This window comes from Drosophila rhopaloa, unplaced genomic scaffold (genome assembly GCF_018152115.1).
Source record: "Drosophila rhopaloa isolate 14029-0021.01 unplaced genomic scaffold, ASM1815211v1 contig_3, whole genome shotgun sequence".
NCBI classification, from domain to species: Eukaryota; Metazoa; Arthropoda; class Insecta; order Diptera; family Drosophilidae; genus Drosophila; species Drosophila rhopaloa.
Window position 1 is genome coordinate 20,071,710 of NW_025335123.1, and position 15,874 is coordinate 20,087,583.

At 39.7% G+C, this 15,874-nt stretch overlaps 1 protein-coding gene across 1 annotated transcript; it reads left to right on the forward strand.

The window, feature by feature from the left end:
* The first annotated feature begins 489 nt into the window (after positions 1 to 489).
* On the forward strand, positions 490 to 6,733 carry LOC108042786 (protein mab-21). Its single transcript, XM_017121237.2, has 2 exons — positions 490 to 1,657; positions 5,812 to 6,733. The coding sequence occupies exons 1-2, from the start codon at positions 910 to 912 to the stop codon at positions 6,159 to 6,161; spliced, it is 1,098 nt and encodes a 365-aa protein (XP_016976726.1). The 5' UTR covers positions 490 to 909; the 3' UTR covers positions 6,162 to 6,733.
* The last annotated feature ends 9,141 nt before the right edge of the window (positions 6,734 to 15,874 follow it).

Genomic DNA, 15,874 nt, shown 5'->3' on the forward strand with positions numbered 1-15,874 from the left:
CCCCAATAACTCATTCAGTCCACTGTTTCCACCCACCACAAAAAAGCAACAACAACCCCAATAGCCAAAAACAAACAAACAAAAGAGAGAATGGAAACTGTATGGGTGAGTATCTGTGTGAGAGGTAATGCCAATGTGCGCAAGTGTGCGTAAGAGTGAGAGTGCCAAATGGGGCGGAGCTAAAAGGAAGGGTGGCTTAAAAGCCGGGTTTATCTACGGGGATATAAACTATAAAACAAACTATAGCCAAAAGATCTGCAGTGTTTCTTTATGTTACTTTATGTTTCTGTTTGTTTTTGTAATTATAGTTATAAAGAGCCATGTTGTTAAGAACGAGAGAGAGAGAGAGGAGGCGCACACTCTCTCTCGCGTGGCTATGGCTGTCTTGTTCGCACTTAAAAATTGGAGCCCATCCGGGCAGCGACGTGGGCAGAGGCAGTGACGCCGGCAGAGACAGCGGCAGCGGGACTTTTCTTGCGGTGCGAACGCCATTCGGAATCAGTCAATGTTGAGTTGACGGCGCGAGAAGACGCGGGAGAAAGAGAGCGGAGAATTGGGGAATTCAAGAGTCCAAAATCTAAGAATCAGAATTAAAGAACCGTCGCTGTGCCGTATTAAAGAATTAAAGAATCGAAGAATCAGAGTATAAGAATCGCTACATCTAAATCAAACAGAAACGAATTGCAAATTAAAGAATTCAAAATTAAAGAAACATCGAAAAAAAGAATTCAAAACTAAAGAACCCAAACCCCGTCGCCGTGCCGTAAAATTAATTGTTGTTTTTTGTGTGTGACTGACTCCATGTGTGCCTCCTAGGTAATGAGTGAACCCACGAGTAGTTTCAACTACAGAGACTAAAGACTTTGGGCGCCAAACCAAACAAACACAAGCCCCGCCGCCGTATAGAGAATGCTGGTGCCGTCGGACATGATTGCGGCGCAGTCCAAGATGGTCTACCAGATGAACAAGTACTGTGCGGATCGCGTCCAGGTGCGGAAGGCGCAGATCCACAAGCAGATCCAGGAGGTGTGCCGGATTGTCCAGGACGTGCTGAAGGAGGTGGAGGTCCAGGAGCCACGATTCATCTCCTCGCTGAACGACTACAATGGACGGTTCGAGGGTCTGGAGGTTATATCGCCCACGGAATTCGAGATCATCATCTATCTGAATCAAATGGGAGTGCTCAACTTTGTGGACGATGGAACGCTGCCGGGATGTGCTGTACTGAAGCTAAGCGATGGCCGGAAGAGGTCCATGTCCCTGTGGGTGGAGTTCATCACGGCCAGTGGCTATCTCTCGGCCAGAAAGATACGATCCCGATTTCAGACCCTGGTGGCCCAGGCGTGCGACAAGTGCGCCTACCGCGACATCGTCAAGATGATCGCCGACACCACGGAGGTCAAGTTGCGCATCCGGGAGCGCATCATCGTCCAGATCACGCCCGCCTTCAAGTGCGCCGGCCTCTGGCCGAGATCCGCCTCCCACTGGCCGCTGCCGGGCATCCCCTGGCCACATCCCAATATCGTGGCGGAGGTCAAGACCGAGGGATTCGACATGCTCTCCAAGGAGTGCATCGCGCTCCAGGGCAAGAACTCCGCCATGGAGGGCGACGCCTGGGTCCTCAGCTTCACCGACGCCGAGAACCGGCTGCTGCAAGGTGAGTTGCCGTCGGCCATTCAATATACTCGAGTCATATGGGGCTTAAACACATAAAACTGCCTTGCAGAACAGTTATCACAGACTCTAATTAGAATTATTTATATACAAATAATCCCAGCTGTGTTTTTGCCCAAGATACTACTTTATTCCTATAGATGAGAAGTATTACACTTAGTTTGAAAGTCAATGTTAGATTAAAATCATAACGATTTCTGTCTTTAAGCTATTACTTGTTGTGTATTGTATCTTGTAAATAATCCCGGTAAAGTATTTAAAGAATATATTATTTTACTTATTTACAAGTTTGTCGAAAATACATCTTAAGTATTGACAGGCTTTTACTTAAGGTAATATTCTGTTAAAGACGTTTATAACCAGTAAAAAATCGATTTCGGTCTTTAAATATAAGCTCAAGGAAACTATCAACCAAAGAACTCTAACTTTCAACGATTTATTAATGTACACACAGAGCTTTATATAAATGGACATTAGGTTTTAGGCGACTTATAAGTTTATTTCCTTTAAACAAAAATATATGAGCTTTATATGTATTTTCTCATTACATAATAAGTACTTGGATAGTTATGAATAAGAAAGTAACAATTTAAAGCTATAACCAGAAATAGGCGGTATTGTTTTGCAACTCCTTTCTCAATAGGAAAACCAATGCTTGATTTTGATTTAATAACTATTTTTCTCAGTGCAGAGTGAGTGGCTACCGTAATTCGGGCATGTTTTCTTAGTGGTCCCAGTGTCCCCCAATCAGTAATCAGTGACACACTTAAACTGAATTGATTTATTCCCATCAAATCAGCGACTTCGTCTTGATACGCCCGTAATTGGTTGTAAATTAACCGTCAAACAGGGGTACACCGTATAAATTTGGAGATCGTTCAGCTAGATCGGAAAGAAGATGTGGGGGAAATTTCCATTTAGGGCTATAGCTTTCAAGGAACTCATTGAATGGATTTATTTAACCCCAAACCCTTACTTACTTCTGATCACCAACTGTCGTTGTCTTTGAATTTGGGCACTAAAGATGAAATACATTAATGCCAATTCAATTTAACACATATATACATATTCATACAAATAATCGAAATATTAAAAACAAAAAATATACCTTCAAATGATACCACAGGATGGGCAAACTTGATCACAGATTGATGGGATACTAATGAGTTCTATACAATGAGAGTTTTCAAATTATGTTCATTGCTTTCTGTATCCACAATAAACAAATAGTTTTTATTATTAATGAAAAGATTTAGTTTTTTTTGTAAAGACTTAAAAATTATACAACTAGAATATATTTTGTAGTATCTTTAAAGTTATTTTCGTAAGACCCTTGTGAAACTATGCATTAACTAGTTAGTTTGAAATATAACAACTCTCTTAACCTTTACTACAACTCACTCACCTTAAAAATGTTTGTATGAGCTTTTTAAGAACGATCTAAAATCGACTCTCCATCTGCTGGCATCGCTAGAAATTGATGTTAATCCTAAACAAGATCGTCACACACACCTCGCGGCGATGTCACGTCGAATCTGCATAGTTGGGAGGAAATTGCACCGCAGATTCAATTAGGCAGGGCGATAAGATGCCCGGCGATTAGTGGGGAGCCACTCGTTGAGTGGACGACTGCCCAACGAGACATCCGATTATCGGGGCCAGATATGATATGAGATACGAGCCAGCGTCGCCCGGTTGGCTACGATCATAAATCTGATGTTCGATCGAGGGGGGGTGTCGGAATAAAAACCCGAGGAGTTGGGGACTTGGACTCTCCAGGTCTTAAGTTTCCCAGTTTCTTAGTTCTTCTGTGGGTTTTTTTTATTTTTTTTTCAATTTTGGTCGCAGCGCGACAACGCACACAAATCTGCTGATCCCCGAGAGATAAGCGCAGTCTCGGTAGTCGTAGTCCCAAGGCAGTTAGACGGTTAGTTGGCCGGACTACAGGCCACAGACTACAGACCACTGACCACTGACTACGGAGCTACGGGAAACGGGTTTCCATATGAACAATGCCAATGGCTGGGCCATAAATAAATTTCTAAACGATTTTATAAATATTTTAAATCTCGGCGATTAGATAAAGTCAACAAATAAATAAAACAACAGCGGGCCAAGCATGAGATGACACACGGAAAAAAAACCAAGAAAAAAAAAAAAGCAAAGAAAGAGGTAAAAGATTGGGTTTTGGGGGAGCAAAAAGCTGAGAGCCGCCGAAGCAAAACAAAAACGAAAATCAAGCCAAAAAAACAGAAAAACGAAAAACCAAAATCGAAACTGAAACCCAAACCCAAACTCAAATCGAAATCAATTCTAAGGCCCCTGACAACGATCTCTGATCGATATTGATCCGGCTGGTTCCCCCGCGTGTTTGTCATTTAATTTAATGCTGCGAACCGAAACACAGAAATTGACTAACTTTCCTTGCCTCGTTTTTCTTTCTTTCTTTTTTTTTTTGGCCAAGTTAATCAGATCGCGACTATAATTAGCACTGTCACTTGCAGCTCCAAATTAACGTCCACTTGACATGGACTCGATTCCGAGGCATTTCGAGAGGCTCAAATCGCACTTGTTTAGTCCAATTTTCGCCCGATTTTCGCTGTATGAGTCCGAGTGCCAATATTGTGGCAATATCGTTCAATATTGATTAGCCGCAATGTAAAGCGAAACCCGGAGCAAGAAGCTCCGGAGCGGGAAAAGGCCGTAGACGTAAACGTGATTATCGGACCGGAGCCGAGATTAGCCCGGCTGACATCGTGCCAACGTAGCCATGATTTATGTGCTCCAACGCACTGGGACCATAATAAATTAAGAATCGGGGGACCATATACCTGTACGTCCGCCTCTCGAAGGAGAAATGGAAACCAAAACATAAGTACATTAAATATGGTTGATCAATCAAAGTCGAGGGCCTTAAATGGGAAATAGGTACTATTTTATTCGCATTAATTTCAGTTAAAGTAATATTAACTGCATTTAGCTTACATTTCTTGGGATCTACACAATAAATAAACTCATGTCTTTGACTATTGGAGAATTTCTAATATAGTTTTATTTTCAATCACTGACTGGCAAATAGGTACTTTTTATTCGCCATTATTTTAGTTAAACTAATATAAACTGCATTTAGTTTACATTCATTGGAATCTACACAATAAATAAGCTCATGTGCTTAACTAAATTATTTCTAAGCTGAGTGGCTATAGTTTACTTTTCAATTATGTTGATTAAGCCATAACTAATAACATTATCTTTAACCAGAGTCAATATTATTAAAATCTTGCATATCTATAAGCTCTTATTACTTTAATTTGATATCAGTAAGGCATGAGTCAGTATTAAAAACTAAAAACATTTTGAAGTAGGCAAAACACTTAGCGAAATAAATAGACTGATGTACTTGAGATAGAAAGAGTTCTAATGACCAAACCCATCGATCAGTTAGTGCTTATCTGACAAAGAACGAACGAACTATAGCTCTGTCAAAATCATTTCGCCTCAATTGTATCGATGGCATCGGATGGACAGAATGATGCATTGAGCCAAAGGCAATCTGTAGAACTACAAAACATTACTGGTAATCCCTACCAACAAGGCCCACCCAATAAACATTTACTGTTTCATTTGTTAAGTATAGAAGTTGTATCATTTAAATCGATATAAAATCAGAGTACTATTTATCTCTATTTTATAACAGATATTGTATCTATGCATATTTCTTTAATCGTCAATTTCTTACCATGTAACACTGATGGTTTCGCAATTACAATGTCGTATTATTGAAAAAGTTTACCATTAATAGAATTCAGAATTTTAGTAGGTACATACATACATATATTTGACGAAAAAGTTAATTATTAAATTAATAACTATACACAATAGAAAAAGTCGGTATACTTAAGTGTATTACGCCTTAATTTAAGGTTTTTTTACAAATTAAATTTTACGAATTTTTGGGTATTCCAGATATGTTTTTAAGATCGTATCTATTGATTTCTTGCCGAAACATAATAACTTTAATGGTAATCTATTTTGTGAACAATTCTAAAGGGTTTTCCTTGCATAATATACCAGATTTTTAGGTAATTTATACAGTGTGTCCTAATAATAACTTCCCATTTTCCATCTCAATTCCAGGAGCCAGTCGACGCCGGTGCCTGAGTATCCTGAAGACCCTGCGAGATCGGCACTTGGACCTGCCCGGCAACCCGGTGACCTCGTACCACCTGAAGACCCTGCTGCTCTACGAGTGCGAGAAGCATCCGCGGGAGATGGAGTGGGAGGAGAACTGCATCGCGGACCGCATCAACGGGATCTTCCTGCAGCTGATATCCTGCCTGCAGTGTCGCCGCTGTCCGCACTACTTCCTGCCCAACATGGATCTGTTCAAGGGCAAGTCGCCGGGCGCCCTGGAAAATGCGGCCAAGCAAGTTTGGCGGCTCACCCGGATCATGTTGACCAATGTGCGTTGTCTGGAGGAGCTGTAGGGCACCCATTCTATATGGTATATAGACCCTTTGGATTTTTGGCAGCTGCAGGGGGGAAAAAAGCACGCAGTTAACCACCGTTGGGTTTCATATTTTTTTATTCGCCTTTTGGTTTTTTTTACTGATTTTTTTTTTTTGTAAGCTAAAAACAAAGGCAATGTGGGGGGGAGAGGGGATCGAAGAGAAGGGGGAGAGAGAGCAGTGAAATTGTAACCCAAATACTATTTGATATTTCGCTAGATCGTAACTTAAATTTAGGTGCTTTCGAAAAGTATACGCCGCTTACAGAGTTTCCTATAATTAGAGCATACCTAGTGTTACCCATTTAGATCGTCATCGTCGCAAAACGCACAAAAGTTACCATCTAGATACGTACGATTTTTTTTTAACATTTTTTTGGCCCATTGCTAATAGCAAAGAGCAGAGCAAAATTAGCTAAATTAGCCGTAAGTCCAATGAAACTGAGACAGCCGACGCGGGAATATTTCTCCGTCGGTCCTAAATTATTTATTCTATGTTTTTGCCTTCTTATTGTGAGTTTAGTCAATAAAACCTAAGTTTTTCAATGAAAATATGTTTGTTTTTTTATATTTCGGAGGTGAGTTACTAAACGATAGGTAAGTGTAATAATGGTGAACATTTAAACTTAATGGAAGTATTTAAAGTTAACAAAAAATTATAAAAATATAATTGTCCTTTGAATGTGTGATGACACTACGAATTTAGTCCGACAACCATTCACTTATATTTAATTTTATACAATTTAATGACCATACCATTTCTTCTTTTAATAAATCATTCATTACAATAACTTTTTTATCGATAGTAATTAGCTTCTTTAATTAATTTATTTAAATGTTCTTCATCCAAATAGTTAATTTATTCACCTGGTGTCCAGTTATTGGTTATTGAATAGTCTTTATATGGCTATTTTCGGTATGCGGAATATCTGTCAGAGCTGCCAACTTCTCGAGGGTCTCGTCTGTCGATCATCGGTTGGCCTTTTGATGTATCGCCGGTATTATTGATAGGCCACGATTTCGACGATGGACTGTGGAAAATGTCAGAGAATGACATTTGGTCCGCTGCCGACATGTTGCGCATTTTAATTGCGAATTAACAGCGATTCGCGGACAGCTAACAATCCCAATAAACTACACACACAATTTGTGTGTGGCAGAAATTCCCAATTCCCGCATCTGCCACGCCCACCGCCCATCAAGAGCCTGACTCAGATACATATATATGTTTGACGTTCAATATGCACAACCAACCAATCATACAACATTTTGGTCACGTGTCTGTTTCGGTTTCAAGCGACAGACATAACATTCAAATTAAACTTTATGTCATTCATAAATTAAATAATTTAATTTTTTCCCCTCCATTGTTTTTGATGTTACTTCTTCTGTTGTTTCAACTTTTGGCAGTCGACTGTCTGCTTTTGCGGGCTTCCATTATTTTTTGCCTTAATTTATACTTTATTGCGACCAAGTTGATTTATGCATGTGCGGCTTTTGTATTTTATAGTTGTAAATTACCCAGCAAATGACAATTGCAGAGGCGACACGAAAAGTATGCTAAAATGGGATAGTCGCACCTGTTAATACCCTTTTATGACAGTGTATAAGTGGGTTTCCAACAATAGAATGTTGGGGTTGATGTATAAATAACAAGAGAGTTTTAAAATTTAAATACATCGAAATGTTTATAGGAATAAGTTACAGAATAGTAATGTTTATTGAATTTTAAATATATCACATAAATTAAAACTAGACCAGAACTTAATATTGTATTCTGTTTGATGACAAAAGGTAAAAGGCAAAGTAAACTGTTTTATAGTTTAGGTACCCCAAGAAATTATTGATCAAAACACATTCAGTGATAGTTGATTTCCACAAGAAATATATATATTATATAAATTCACCTCGAGTTTGATAGAACTCCGATCGTATTTATTCATGTGGGCGATTTGGTTTTTGCCATTTATGCCGGCGGTGGTTTCGGTTCAACTCGATTCGGTTAAATTCGATTCAAATGGGTTTTATTTGGGCGCTTTGGATCGAATCGACTCGTATCGGGTTGTTAACCGCCTAGTTGCGCTTTTAATGAGTTGTGTTTTATTGGATTTGATTTGCATTTTAATGTGGCTTCTTCTAAAATTTATTATTTGTTGTTGACGCTGCGCGTCTGAGTTGTTTCTTTTTTTTTCGTATTCATTTACTTATTTCGTGAATCGTGAAATTGTTTGATCTGCCGCTTCCCACACAAATTAAACCATAATTAATAAATGATAATTTGGCAATCGGTTGGGGATAAGCAGCCCCTCTGGACCCGAAGCTTCCTGATTGCTGTCAACATCTCCACTTGTCGCTGTTCTTGCGCTTAATGAATTCCATTTCCATGCAATTTATATTCATTTTAATGGCCGCAAAAGCAAATTTTATGAACATCTCATAATCACATTTTAAACACACAATTTGTTATACCCCCTTCGCCATTCACCCACTTGAATATATCACCCATTTCTCCGCATATGGCAAAGTAATTAAAAATATTCATTTTTATTTCCACACCAATTTGCAAGCATTAATAATATTTCCAGCAGAATCAGAAATATTTCATGTTTGTATTTGGCTAAAGAGCCATGTTTTCAGTTGGCTTTTCAATTTGATTATTTAAATACCTATTTCGAAGAGTTTTAAAAACTAAAACATATTTAATTCACTTCATTTAATATAGAACTTAAAGACTTAGCAAATGATTTATTTTATTTCCACTCGGTGTTTGAATAACTTCTTCGAATTAAATTCTTTTAATCAGAAAATCTATCTAAAAGAATTTCATAAACTAAAATGAATTTAGTTCACTTTTTTTCCATATAAATTGATAAAGAACGAAATACTTAAGTTGTTTTCAGATGAACAAAAATGCCTTAAAAAACTTAAAGTCCCTTGTCTAATCGGGCAGACAATCCACCTTCCTTTATTATTTCTTTAAAAATCAATTGGTGCGTGCAAGGCATTTCGCACATCATTGCGTGACAAATCGGAGGGAAAGACACACAGAAGATATATAATAAATGCCTCTTTATATACCGGTTAAATCTGGCGCTGATCTCGAGGCCCTTCTGAACATGAATTGCCCGGAATTTCTTTTGACCGCCTGTCAGCCAGCATGTTGGGTCAAGACCCCTCCCAATCCCCCACCCCCCCTTGTTTTTCGCCTCTCTGGCAAAGCAAATCAAAACAAATGTTTTATTTAAATGGTTAATTTGATCGGGCCAGAGCATCTGTGCCGGCTTGTTGGCGATGGCCAAATGAGCAGCTTACAAGGAGATGATGAGGCCCGAGGTACACAAATGGCTGCCAAATCGTGAGAATTGCATTTGGAATGCCACCAACCAAAGTGGATTGGATTGGGGTTCAAGTTCGGAATAGGGATCTCGGATCTTGGATCTCGGATCTCCGTTCTCGGTTCTTGGTTTTTGGGTTCTCGCTTCTCGGGGCACCTGGCTGGGGATTTTAATTTGCTGGCTTCAATCAAACTGCAGCAAACGCAGAAGGATGAGGAGCAGGCAGTGCATTAAACCCGCAAATATGCTGCAGTTTGGAATGAGCTCGCGTTGGGTACACTTGAAAAAATTCTTTGTGCCACATAGTTATCACTTTATACATTTCAATAGTAAATCAAAAATGGTAGTTCTTAAATTATTTCATTTATTTAAAAACGAATTTAAAGTGTTGTACCATTCGAATATTGTGGCTTAATATTTTGTAAGTGATTATCTTTACAAATCTCGGTTTAAAACATTGTTTCTCAAAGTTTGCAGTTTAATTCTTTATTGATCGGTTTTAAAATTGTAGATGGGTTCATTTGTAAACTGTTTGTCATTTGAATGATGTATCACCTAACTAATTCTTCATAAATCAATAAAAATCATTCCTTTTTAAAATACATTTTCAGGGCATGATTACACTTCGTTAATGAAATGTTTCAAGTGCATAATTGTGCTTCTGCAGCGAGGATCACGCGAAGTAGGGTTGGCTGAAGGTCGGAGGGAGGATAGGATGGGATGGGATGGGATGGGTATAAGGATGAGGATGCGGATGAGGGCGACGACGGCGCTTGCCACTTAGCATAAACGGAAGACGGGGTCCCAGTCGAAGTAGAAGTCCCACTCCCAGTTCCAGATCCACATCCACATCCAGATCCAGTCGAAGGCGAAGCCGAAGTGAGCCACGACCTGTGTGGCCGCTGCATCAGGGTAACAAGCTGTAATTAGAGCCTCTTAGCCTGTCATCGCCAGCGTGCTTGATTATAGCCTTTTGACAAAAAGTAAATATTAATTTAATACGTCCGAGGGAGCGAGTGAGCCGGTGAGCGAGTGAGTGCCCCAAGGCAGCCTCCCCAGCTCGAAAGTCGGGTGAGTGGAGGACGGGAACTGGAGGAACTGCGACTCCGGCCCAGAGACTCCTCCCCTTTGGCTGATAAATTTCACCTGAGCCTCGCTTCTTACATTTACAGGTGATAGCAGGGACCAGCAAAAGAGGACCTTGGAGCGACGAAAATCCAAAAGATCACTAGGGGGAGGATAAAAACATGGGTAGAACTGATGCCTTTTAAAAATTGAGGCCTACTCTTAATTAACAACAAGAAAAAATCACCCAATATATAAGGATTTTTTAATCATTTAAAATTATAAAGTCGTGTTCAATTATAAACCTTAATAATTTGTATTTAATTGAAGATATTATTTAATTTTTGTAATATCAGTTTGTTATTTCCGACACATTGTGGATATATCACAATCCCTTATGGCACAAGATTAAAAGTTTAGGTTAAACTTGATAGATTGAAAGAAAATTGAACTCGTCAGCTCAAAAGTAATCAGTTTCTATAAATATTTTATAATACAGTTATAAAGTCACCAAACGGTAGACCAACTCCCTGAGAAATGTATCCCCACACATTTACCCACTCGTTTCTCATAATTCAAATGAGCTGCCAGCGACGATTTCCAGGAAATCATATCAAATGCATTGCATTTATCGATCCAACTAATCCAGCGCTATCAATTAACATGAGAGGGGTCCCCAAAAAAAGAAAAAAACCTACCCGCTTCCAAGTTACCATACACCATACACCATATACCATATACCTTATACCACTTACCAGTTCTCGAAGACGGCAGCTCACGTCGTCGGGTTGGCATCGTCATACGCCCTTTTTTTTTGGGCCAAAAACAATGGGTTCAAACGGCTGCGCTTCAGCGGAAAACAAAAAGCGGCCCTAAATCAATCACAACCGGCGACATGTCAACAGTCGAGGGGATCGGGGTGGGGATTTTCGAGGGGGAGCTGGCGATGGAGATCTGGGGAATCGAGGAATCGGGGGTATCTAGTGGGGCAACTCCCGCGTCCAGGCGAAAATGTCAACGTGATCGTGGCATCTTGAAAAGGGCCGCCGCCTCGCATATATTGGCCATCCCATCCAATCTGGCCAAGAACCAGAACAACAAAAAAAAAAAGGGCCCGGGAAAGAGAGGAGACCCCGGAACGTGGCCACATTTTCGGCCTCTGTGTGCGCGTGATATCTGAACTACGAAATTGAGATCGATTCCCCAGTACGTGTCTGAAATGAAAATCGCATCGCCTCGAGGGCCCATTGCCCATTGCCCATTGCCGATCCCTTCGTTGTAACGATAAATTATGATATTATTTGAAATTAACGTTAAGTAAAATGACATCAGTGGGCCTTCAGTTGGTCATCGCGTGCACTTGTCGACGAGATCGTAGGACGGCCAAAGATCTCTCCGTTGCATTCGTCACAATTAATATTCCAATCAGATGATGGCGGAACACATGTCCCAGTCCATATTGCGATGGATTGGACACTGCGAGAAAATCTGGATGTAAGGCAAGCCAAACTGTTTAAATTGATTTATTTTTTGACGAAAAATAACCATAAACAAACAAAAAAGTTTGGCTAAGAATGTGGAAACTTATTATAGTCATCATATCTTAGTTGAAAATTTAAATGTTTCGCCTATTCTTTCGCTAAATAAGTTTGCAAAAATGTTTTCCAGAATGTTGCTTATTATCACGAAATTCTCTGCCATTTTAGTTTCTTGCATCTTAATGGGTTTTTCTTGGTATTTATTTGGGATGTTTTAATGATGTTTTAAAAAGTAAACAGTCATTTTCGTCGAGTGCAATGGAGTTACTCGAACCTTGGGCATCGGTGGCGCATGCGCAATGAGTGCAGCAAAAAGCCAAACCAAATGGGTTTTGCGGAGTATGGAGAATCGATGATGAGAGGATGCACTCCTCACTCGCGGATCGTGTCGCTGATTTGTTCGCTGTCATAATTCAATAAAGTAGTCAAATGTCAGCCGGACTTAAGCAAAAAGCGGCGGTCCGTCGTCATCTGAAGTCCCCCGATCTCCGATCCACTATATCCCCCGATCCTTCAGTGCAGATCAGTAAGGAGAACCACACACGCACCAGCGCCGGGTTAATGGCCATAAACGCAAATCCGCTTAGCACTGCTCCAGGATCGGGAATCGAGAATCGGGAATCGAGGGGAAGCACTTGCAGTCTGGAGTGGAGTGGCTGCTTATTAATTCATCACACGATTCTGCTTTGCGCCGACATGCGATGGGAATAGCATCGGCCACCGATGACCAAAGCTCCTGAACAGATAGGGAATTAAAACAAGCTTTAAGGTATGAAAGGTTCGACATTTTTGAAACTTATTTTTATACCCTTGCAAAGGGTATTATAATTTCAGTCAAAAGTTTTCAATGCAGTGAAGGAGACATTTCCAACCCTATAAAGTATATATATTCCTGATCAGCATCACCAGGAAAAATGGGTCAAAAATTGGACCAACGCTAAAATGAAAAATTTTGATGCAGATTTTTTGGGAATCAAATTACGAGTCTTTAGAGGTATGCCACTTTGAAATCGGATAAAAGTTGGTAAAGTTATGGACTTCGGAAGTCCAGTTATGGACCACCTTTTAACAACACATCGGAAACTTGGAAATAAATGACATGAAAATGGGTCAAAAATTGGACCAACGCTAAAATGAAAAATTTTGATGCAGATTTTTTGGGAATCTAATTACAAGTCTTCAGAGGTATGCCACTTTGAAATCGGATAAAATTTGGTAAAGTTATGGACTTCGGAAGTCCAGTTATGGGCCACTTTTGAACAACACATCGGAAACTTGGAAATAAATGACATGAAAATGACATGTCCGTCTGTCCGTCCGTCAGTCCGTCCGTTTCTACGCTCGAAACTTTCCCAAAACTTGTCTTTTTATTGCAGGTAGTATATAAGTCGGAACGAGCCGGATCGGACGACTATATCATAGTCACAATCGGAAAAAAAAATTAAAAACAATTATAAGTTAGTTGTTTTTTTAATTTTTTTTTTCGGTCTAAAATATCATATAGTTACCATAGAAAAGATGGCAAAATGCAGCGAAAAATCGACATAGCTTTAATGTTTTTAGTAATATAGGCATGATAATCGAAATGTAGTCGATTTGTAATAACTGCAAGGGTATATAAACTTCGGCTTACCGAAGTTTGCTTCTTTTCTTGTTGAGTATCAGGTTACCCACATATAAGCCACCTCCCAGCTGTTAGCTTAAATGCATATAGAGATCATATAAAATATTGATTTGCTGATTAAAAAAGTATCATACTTCGTTTACTCAGCTGTCTAGAGGTCCTACAACTTAAAACAATCCAATTTCATGAACTCAATTATATAATTATAATGAACAACTACCGTTTAAATAGTAAGTTCATAAGTAAGTTCAATAACAATTTTATGATATGCTAGCTTAAAAAATCAGTATTTCTGAAATGCAAATTTAATAAACATATTATTTTGAATATATGTATATAGTAATATTATATTTATCAGCTGATCTAGTGATCTATCGTTTGTTTGACTTAGCTGATTACACCATAAGTTTCTTAGATCTAGATACATGATCTTATAAACTGGCTCTAGCTTACTTGTCGCTCTTTCCCAGAATTGTTTGGCCCAACTCAGCTGGACAGTCTGATATATGTATATGTACCGGCGGAATAAACGACTCCGATGATGTCTGCTGAAGGGACGAGGATGGGATCGGGATGGTATAAGATTGGATGGGCATAGAGACCGGGGATCGGAGATCGGGGATCGGGGACTGGGAACCCAGAGAACTAAGACAAAAGAGACGATGACGCGACGACGAAGGAGCAGAGCTGGCGGAGCAGCGAGAAGACAAACGCGGCGGCGACAACGGAGCAAGTGACAAACGTTTAGATGGATGGATCGTTCTTCATTTCGGGAACCGAACCGGACTTCAAGAACAGGCGGTCAGCGAGCGGGCGAATAAACCGAACCGACCGAAAAAAAGCGACGATTGCACATAAATTATATTCAAATTTCTTCGAGATCTAAGAGATATATAAAATACGGGAAAAACACACAAGGCACATATGCACATGGATGGTTGGATGGTTGGATGGTCGGCGACCCCGAAAGCGACGATCCTGTCTGAAATTTTCAAACCGAAACCACAAACAAAAAAACGAAAACGAAAAAAAATGTGTACTTCTCCTTGTTTTTGGCCCCTTTTGTTTTCAATTTATGCAGATATGCGCCCATCTAGATAGGAGTACGACTGCCACCTCCACTATCTGGTTACGTGGAAATCCAGCGCGCCAAAAGTCAGCCAAGTGCCGTGGAGCAGAGCACCTGGCATCGTCCGTCCAGGGAACTTCCAACCAATGCCATCCCGAACCATCCAATCGCAATCCATCCCATTCATTTGGGCTCCATTAAAATTCAGCTGACAGCTTCGATTCACGTCCCCAACAAATTGGAATGGGCTGAATACTATTTAGATACGGCTAGATCTGCTCAAACTGCCACTGATTGATGTCAATAAAGCCGAACAAAAGACTTAACAGCCAGCAAAAGATACAGTGGGGCCTAGATAAGTGGCCAAAAATTAGTATGTGTAAATACCATGGGAAATCAGGAAATGGTCAGCTTTATGTGATTTGATTGAATGCAATATATTCTATTGTCAGTATTTTTTAACAATCAATAAACGTCTGTTTTATCGCTCATTTGCGAATTTATTTCAGTTTACTACTGTATAAAAAGCTTTTAGTTTACTGCATCTTGAATAATATTTTTAGAGGATTTAATGCATGTATTTCCGCATATTTTAAATAAATATTTTGTGGCAAATTCGGTATCAGTTAAGGAACAATTTTATTAAAGGCTATTTTTAAAGTTTTTTTTTTGTAGTTTTGAAACGCAAGTTCAAAAGTGTAATCCACATTTGGTGCTACACTAATTTCTAGGAGATTTCAAATGTATTTTGGTGGACACTATAATGTATCTTCAGATACTTCCGTCAACATGGGATGCTTGACCCCTTTTTCCCATTTCCTTTGGCGAAAATGTTGTTGGTCGTCGGCAGTTGTGTTCGGATTGTGTTTAGCCTCCACTCGAATTAGTGGCTGCGTCTGGGATTTGTCTAATTGGAGGAGGCGACGGGCGCTTTGATGTTGCCACATGTCCATCAAGTGCGCTACCATATAGTACCATATAGTATAGTATGCGGTACATAAGACATGGGCATGTGTATACATATTGGGGGAAACTGAACGCGGAGGAAGTTGCTCGCTTGGA

Excerpts from the sequence above, each read along its gene's own strand:
- LOC108042786 (XM_017121237.2), top strand. The coding sequence starts at position 910 with ATGCTGGTGCCGTCGGACATGATTGCGGCGCAGTCCAAGATGGTCTAC. Across the intron at positions 1,658-5,811 it reads CGAGAACCGGCTGCTGCAAG|GAGCCAGTCGACGCCGGTGC; the intron begins GTGAGTTGCCGT and ends TCTCAATTCCAG.